Below are 8,340 nucleotides of genomic sequence, written 5' to 3' on the forward strand. Positions count from 1 at the left end.
ACATGTGTCTCTTTCAATTTTGGTTTCTTCAGGGAATATGCCTAGGAGTGGGATTGCTGGGTCATACGGTGGTTTTATTCCTAGTTTTTTAAGGAATCTCCATACCGTCTTCCATAGTGGCTGTATCAATTTACATTCCCACCAACAGTGCATGAGCGTTCCCTTCTCTCCACACCCTCTCCAGCATTTGTTGTTTGTAAACTTTTTGATGATGGCCATTCTGACCAGTGTGAGGTGATTACCTCATTGTAGTTTTGATTTGCATTTCTCTAATAATGAGTGATGTTGAGCATTTTTCATGTATTTTTCATGTGTTAGCCATCTAGAAACGTCTGTTTAAGTCTTTTTCCCACTTTGTGATTGGGTTGTTTGTTTTTCTGGTATTGAGTTGTATGAGCTGTTGGTATATTTTGGAAGTTAATCCTTTGTCAGTTGATTCATTTGCTATTATTTTCTCCCATTTGAGGGTTGAATTTTCACCTTGCTTATAGTTTCCTTTGCTGTGCAAAAGCTTTTAAGTTTAATCAGGTCCCAGCCATTTACTTTTGTTTTTATTTCCATTACTCTAGGAGGTGGGTCATAGAGGATCTTGCTTTGATTTATGTCATCGAGTGTTCTGCCTATGCTTTCCTCTAAGAGTTTTATAGTTTCTGGTCTTACATTTAGGTCTTTAATCCATTTTGAGTTTATCTTTGTGTATGGTGTAAGGAAGTGTTCTAATTTCATTCTTTTACATGTAGCGGTCCAGTTTTCCCAGCACCATTTATTGAAGTGGCGGTCAGTGTTGATTTTTTTTAATGAAATATTTCAGGAGTACAAAAAATACAGAAAGTAGGCTAGTGAGCATGACTGCTGTGTTTAAAGCAGGATGCATTTGGTTTTTAGAAACTGCATACTGATTACAGCCTTGGGGCTCCGAAGCCATACAGCCAGGGTTCAAATTCCAGCTGTACTACTTATTAGCTGAGTAGCCTTGGTCACCGTTACCTAACTCCCAGCCTCAGTTCCCTCAGCTCTAAGATAAGGGTAATTACAGCACACAATTCAGGAGACTGTCCTGAGGACATGAGTTAGTACCTGTAAAGCAAACACTACCTGGTACACAGGTGCGTCCTCAGTCACTACAGTAGAGTCTGACTCTTTGCGACCCCATGGACTGTACCCACCAGCCTCCTCTGTCCATGGGATTCTCCAGGCAAGAATACTGGAGTGGGAATTGAAAGAGACACGTGTACCCCAATGTTCATCGCAGCACTGTTTACAATAGCTAGGACATGGAAGCAACCTAGATGTCCATCGGCAGACGAATGGATAAGAAACTTGTGGTACATGTGCACAATGGGATATTACTCAGCTAATAAAAAGAATGCATTTGAGTCAGTTCTAATGAGGTGGATGAAACTCGAGCCTATTATACAGAGTGAAGTAAGTCAGAAAGAAAAACAGCAATACAGTATATTAATGCATATATATGGAATTTAGAAAGATGGTAACGATGACCCTATATGCAAAACAGCAAAAGAGACACAGATATAAAGGACAAACATTTCAACTCTGTGGGAGAAGGCGAGGGTGGGATGATTTGAGAGACTAGCACTGAAACATGTGTATTATCATATGTGAAACAGATGACCAGTCCAAGTTTGATGCATGAAGCAGGGCACTCAAAACCAGTCCACTGGGACAACCCTGAGGGATGGGATGGGGAGGGCGGTGGGAGGGGGTTTCCGGATGGACACCCATGACTGATTCATGTCAATGTATGGCAAAAAAACACCGCAACACTGTAAAGGAACTAGCCTCCAATTAAAATAAACAAATTAATTTTTTAAAAAAGAATACTGAAGCGGGTTGCAATGCCCTCCTCCAGGGGATCTCCTGATGCGGGGATAGAACTTGTGTCTCCTGCATTGGCAGGTGGGTTCTTTCCCACTAGCGCCACCTGGGAAGCCCTGGCAAATAGGTAGCATTCTGTAAACGTCAGTTTTTGCTGCCACTGTTCTTGGGGATGTTTTTATTATTCTTGATTTGGAAGGTTCACAGACAGCTCCAGGACCAACTGGAGACACTCTGGAGGTTGTGAAACCCTCTTTGTTCCCAAATCACATGCTGTGGTGAGTGTGGAAATCCCTCATCTCATCCACTCCATTTCTGATACTCTGGGGAAACCCTCGAGAGGCACGTAATTCAAAATAAAAGCAAAACCCTGAAGTCTGGGGAGGGTGCTGAGAACGCATTTTGCCGGCAGAGAGTTGGGAGTTTTAATGCAAAGACTTTAGGAAGAAAAGAAACCCCGGAGGAGCCCACCCTCATACTGTCCTGCATTTTCAGAAGCAGAACCCAGTCCACCTAAGACTGAGGCCCCTTTGCTCCATTGCTGTGTGACCTTCAGGAATCACTTAACCTCTCTGAGCTTCTCCAGCAGAGTTTGTGTCAGGAATAATGGGATAATGGGGGTGAGAACTCTAAAAACCACTTAACACCTGTTAGAGAGTCCCAAACTCATGCCCCAGGCTGGGTGGGTGCAGGGAACTGGGTGAAGCGGGAGGCCAGACTCCCCAGCTTCAGGCCCAGCAAGAAGGTAGAGGAGGGGCTGGGTTGACTCATCACCTCTTCCCTCCCAGCCTCTGGGAGAGGGACAGTAGCAGCTCCAGTCGGGCACCAGTCCAGCCCCAGCCGCCCATAGGTCATGGGTATCCTGAAAAAGGAGGCAAAACTCATCTGCCTTCCCAGGCTCTTGACCCCCACAAGCTCCAGACCTGTTCCACGTGTTGAACCTCAGCCCACGGGAACCAGGACTTCCCCTGAACTCATCTGGGAACCACCACCGCTGCCACCAGGCACCCCTCGGGGTTTTCACAAGTTACTTGGAATCCTTACAGCAGCCCTATTTTAACCACCAGAAAACAGCTCAAAGATGGAAAGTAACTTGCCCAAGAGAACTCCTGAGAAGTGGTGCCAGGGGGCTTCCCTGCTGGCTCAGTGGTAAAGAATCCACCTGCTAATGCAGGAGACATGGGTCCAATCCCTGATCCAGGAAGATCCTGTATGCCATAGAGCAACTAAGCCCGTGCCCACAGCTACTAAGCCTGTGCTCTAGAGCCCGGGAGCCTGCCAGGCTGAACTACTGAAGCCCGCCTGCCCTAGAGCCTGCACTCTGTGACAAGAGAAGCCACAGCAGCAAGGAGCCCGCAAACTGCAACTGGACACCAGGCCCCACTTGCCACAGCTAAAGAAAAGCCCCCGCGGCAACAAAGACCCAGCACAGCCAAAAATAAATTCATTAACTAAACTATTTTTAAAAAGAAGTGATGCCAGGATTACACTACAGGTCTTCCTGAACCCAAAGGCCAAGTTCTTTCCACTGCACCCAGTAATTCACACGAAGCTTCTGACATCTGCTCACCACCCCCACGGTGGGTTTTGCCACTGCTTCACAAGGCCCTTGACTGTTTGCTAGCAAATCCCCACTCATCCTTCATGTCTCCGCCTCCTCAGTGCCTTCCCCTGACTTCCCTGTAGAGAGGGTTTATCAGCCACAGCCCGTTTTGTCTATAATGATGACTATAATTGTCGGGCTGAGCCCCGGGGAAAGGAGCAATCAGTTTCCCTGCCCAGCCCACCAGCTGCACTGGGCAGCCAGCCAGGCACATACAATGTTCTCAGCAGAGGTCTGTGGGCTAGAGGAACACTCTTCTTCCTGCTCAAGCCCCCTCCACGGTACAGATGAACCCTTGCCCTGCCTGAAGCATCCACTTCTCCCTCCTCCCCTTTGCACCTTAACTAGCTCCACAGAGATCTGTCAGGATGTCAGGCAAACCTAGAGGGTCGTGAAGAGGTCCATAAGAGAGTCTCAAGTCAGAGCCCAGAGCAGGCTCATCAATTTCTGCATATCTGCAGGCAGGAATAGAAATGCAGATGTAGAGAACAGACTTGCGGACACAGGAGGGGAAGGGAGGGTGGGATGAATTGAGAGAGTACCACTGGCTTACATATACTGCCATGTGTAAAATAGAAAGCTAGCGGGAAGCAGTTTTGTGGCGCATGGAACTCAGCTCAGGGCTCTGTGATGACCTAGAAGGTGGAATGGGAGTCGGGGTGGGAGAGAGGCCCCAGAGGGAGGGGATGTGTGTATACTTATAGCTGATTCGTGTTGTACAGCAGAAACCAACACAACACTGTAAAGCAATTATCCTCCAGCTTGATATAATTTTTTTTTTAATTTCTCCATATCTGGAGCCTCAGAGGCCCTTTGGATCTTCACTTACCCAGCAGCAGCTGCTCAACAAGCCACGGGTTTAAGGACAGGGTGCATGGAGAAGAGAAGGCAAAGCTCTTGGACCACGCCTCCTAAGCAAATGTATTAATAGAACACAGTGGCACTGACCTGGAGGCCTCAGGACTGGACTGAAGGACTTGGAAAAACGTGGGCCCATATGGTAGACATGCAGCCTCTCCAACCCAGGGAGATCCAGGGAGCTTCTATCAGAATAACTAACAATTGTCAAGTCCTAAAAGCCAGGCTTCCCAGGTGGCTCAGTGGCAAGGAATCTGCCTGCCATACAGGAGATGTAGGTTTGATTCCTGGGTTTGGAAGATCCCTTGGAGAAAAGAATGGCAACCCACTCCAGTATTCTTGCCTGGGAAATCCCATGGACAGAGGAGCCTGGCAGTCTATAATCCATGGAGTTGCAAAGAGTAGGACACGACAAAGCACACACACACACACACACACACATATACACACACACACAAGAGCCAGGCAGTGACATACATAGAGTAGGAAAGTACACCCATCCTTTGGGTGCAGACAAATAGACGAGTTGTCCATAGAGAATTTTAAATCAATAAGACCTACCAAGAGTCAGTCTGCTGTTTATTATCACCATATGCCGACACTTTTAAACAGTATCAGTGATAATGGTCTAAGTTCTAACTCATGCAGTTCCTGCCAAGATTTAATAACATGCATGCGAGCTTTAAGTAAGCACACATTCCTATTCTTTGAAAAGCTTAGTTTTCTATGTGGAAGTCTAATCAGAGAACACCTAGCTATACAATGAACCTCCAACACACACAGACTCAGCTCCATGTGTCTGCTCCAACAGTAAGTTCTGAATGGCTCAGAATGGTTCAAGTTCACTTTCAGGACAGTTTGGGCTACCAATCCCTCCCTACATTTTCCTGTGTTTAAACAGAAGACAAGCGTCTGCGCTCGCAGCACCCGAAGAAAAGAGACTGAAAGAGGAGTGTCTGAAAGTCTGAATCAACTTCACTGGGAACTAAACTCTCATTCTAAAGCAACGGATTAAATAAATGTCAAAGTTCACCATCATTCAGCCATTTTCTCTGATTTTTGCCAAAGAAGAAAAACTTGGGAGAATTTTACCAAATAAAAACTTCTGATGGATTTTCTGGTGAAGATGTTTTAGTCAAAATGTTTTAAATGTGGATATATTTAAAAGCCACTAGAATGGATAAACAACGAAGTCCTACTGTATAGCACAGGGAACTATAGTTAATATCCTGTGATAAGTTATAATGGAAAAGAACATTAAAAAGAACATATGTGTGTGTATATATATATAACTGAATCACTGTGTTGTACAACAGAAATTAACACATTATAAATCAACTATACTCCAATAAAATCAATTTTTAAAATAAAAATAAAAAATCAGAAATTCTCTAGCAGTCCGGTGCTTAGGACTCTCCGATCTCACTGCCTAAAGCCTGAGTTCTACCCCTGGTCAGGGAACTGAATCCCGCAAGCTGAACGGCACAGACAAAAAACAAACAAACCAAAAACCTAGAGATCAACAAACATAAATTAAAAATAAAAGCCACTAGAATTAATTTTTTAAGACATAGGCAGCATTGCAGTTTCTGGAATTTATTACAAAATGGGATTTTTATTAATCTCTGACAAACCGATTCTAATGTTTAAGGCTTTTCCTATTTGTATATCTGTTGTTTCATATGAGAGAAGCTTTTGAAATTAATAAAAAGTGTTCTTCAGTCAACTGTGAGCCAAGACAGATTGACAAGTCTGCCTCTACTGAGAGCTGCATATGCAAAGAAGATCAGTTTTGTCAAAGTCAAGGACAACTTTTCAGAAGAAGTTCCAAAACAGAAACTGTAATGTTGTCATTATTCATGACTATAACCAACCTAACTATAAGAACAAGTTTTCTTCTAAATTACATTAATGCAACTAAAAACTATTAACCCATTACTTCTATTTTTCTCTATAACATCTACCCTACTTTTCAATTTTTATTTTTTCACTGGCATGATTTCATATACAAAGCTCAACAGAAGCAACTTTACTGTGTTTCTTTTCCGGCCATTACTAAATATTTATTTTATGATTATTACTGAAAAGAATGTTGTTAGATAAGGGAGAGGGATGTTTTTAAATGACCACTCCCGGCATCAAATATGCCAGGTACACCCTAATACCACGCATGCCTTAAGCTCTTTACACGGATTAAACCATAATCATAATCAGAACAATGAATTACAGGTGAGCACTTAATATGTGTGCAAAGCACGTTCTGAGCACTTCAGAAGTATTAAGTCACATAATCGTCACTCTGGGACTGGAAACGTGATCAACGTGCCACAGCTAGGGAACAGGATGGTGAACATGATCCCAGGGGTGTCTTCCTCAAAAACCGGGCTCAGAACCTCTCCGCAGAGGGTCCTGATCGGTTGAAAGGAAGCATGTACTAAGCCCCTTTATGATTTCTGAACCACATCACAGATTAGAGATAGGAAAAGTGAAAGTTGGGAAACTGCTGGCAGGGCGCCATGAAGCGTCTCAGCTGAGGACAGAAAAACGCCCCTGTGGTCAAACCCAGGCGGTGGGGGCGGGGTGGGGTGCAGCAGGTGCAGCCAAGACATCCTGCCCCAGGAGCCCCTCCAGGTGCTCTGGTCTGACTCAGGAAGGCAGACAGGACCTTGGCGGAGCAAGTCTCCTTGCTGCCTCCCAGCTCCGGTTGGCCCTGCCTTCCCCGGCTCCTGTTTCAGGCAAACGGGACCTGCACATACAAGTACTCACACTAAGACAGTTCTAATCACTGACCGTCTCACGCCTGATGCCCACCCCACCGGCCAATGGAGGTGTGGCCCGCACATCCTCAAGGACCCGTTCTCTGATGACTCAGACCGACCCAGACACGGCCCCCACCCCCAGCCCACGCACACCCGCCTTACTTACAAAGGGTGCACGCATCTTCTTGGGTGATGGCGGCCCTCGATTTCAGGCTGGAGTTGACTTTATCAGCTGTGTAAATGCCTGAGGCAGGAGGGAGCGGGGAGTCACCGTCAGTAACAAGAAACCGCGCCCCAAGACCCCAGGGGCCAGTGACTTCTGGCGGAGGAGACCGTGCCCAGTTGATCTCCAAATTCTCCTGCAACGACCGGCTCACTCCATTCCAGTTCCTTGCCTATCCCCTCCCAGCCCCTGCACCCGGCCATGAACCCTCGCAGGGCGGGCAGGAAGGTTCACCTGATACCGGAGAGGCTGGCGGTGCAGCGGCGGGGAGCGCGATCGGTGTCACCGGCTCGGGCGGCCGCGCCCCGGAAAGTCCGCGGCGCCGCGCCCGCGCGGCCCTTCCTCCCGGCCGCTGCGCTCAGCTAAACCGAACTAACTTGTTTACTCCGGTCTCACCCAAGTCCTCCATCCCCCACGCAGCCTGGGACACCGGGAGAGCCACCCCAAGCGTCTCACCCTCCTTACGAGCTGGGATTACTGCTCCACCCACCTCGCGAACTTAGAAGGCAGTAGCGGCCTCCACCAGGAAGGGAACCAGCTAAATGGCCGCAGAGTTCAGGCCCGCATGAGGTCACTCGGCCCCTCCCCGTGTGGCTGATTAGAGCCTCGCAGAGCTCACGCCCAGGGTGACAGGGACAGCCTGCTCCGGCCTCTGGGGCAGACAGGCCAGGATGCTTTCCGCTCACCGCGAACCCTCTCCACACACACTACCCTGAGAAGAGGAGCCCCGAGAACCCAGCTCGGGGCCACCCCCGCGCAATATTTTAAGATCTCGTATACCTATCTATAGAGAAGGCGATGGCACCCCACTCCAGTACTCTTGCCTGGAGAATCCCATGGACGGAGGAGCCTGGTAGGCTGCAGTCCATGGGGTCGCGAAGAGTCGGACACGACTGAGCGACTTCCCTTTCACTTTTCACTTTCATGCATTGGAAAAGGAAATGGCAACCCACTCCAGTGTTCTTGCCTGGAGAATCCCAGGGATTGGGGAGCCTCGTGGGCTGCCGTCTATGGGGTCGCACAGAGTCAGACACGACTGAAGCAACTTAGCAGCAGCCGCA

The 8,340-nt window shown here is 47.5% G+C and overlaps 1 protein-coding gene across 3 annotated transcripts in view; it reads right to left on the reverse strand.

The window, feature by feature from the left end:
* Positions 1-7,836, reverse strand: part of LOC128068774 (phospholipase A and acyltransferase 3) — a 31,537-nt gene extending 23,701 nt beyond the window's left edge. The window contains exons 1-2 of one of the 3 annotated variants that reach the window (XM_052661981.1): positions 7,770-7,836; positions 7,223-7,300 (exon numbers count right to left, since the gene is read on the reverse strand). In XM_052661981.1, coding sequence (XP_052517941.1) covers positions 7,223-7,237 — 15 coding nt within the window. In that variant the 5' untranslated portion in view covers positions 7,238-7,300; positions 7,770-7,836. Of the gene's footprint in view, positions 1-7,222; positions 7,301-7,513; positions 7,667-7,735 lie in introns of those variants that run through there. The other 2 variants (XM_052661983.1, XM_052661982.1) reach the window with 2 other exon arrangements.
* Between the last annotated feature and the right edge of the window lie 504 nt (positions 7,837-8,340).

The sequence above is a fragment of the Budorcas taxicolor genome, chromosome 25 (assembly GCF_023091745.1).
Source record: "Budorcas taxicolor isolate Tak-1 chromosome 25, Takin1.1, whole genome shotgun sequence".
Lineage (NCBI taxonomy): Eukaryota > Metazoa > Chordata > Mammalia > Artiodactyla > Bovidae > Budorcas > Budorcas taxicolor.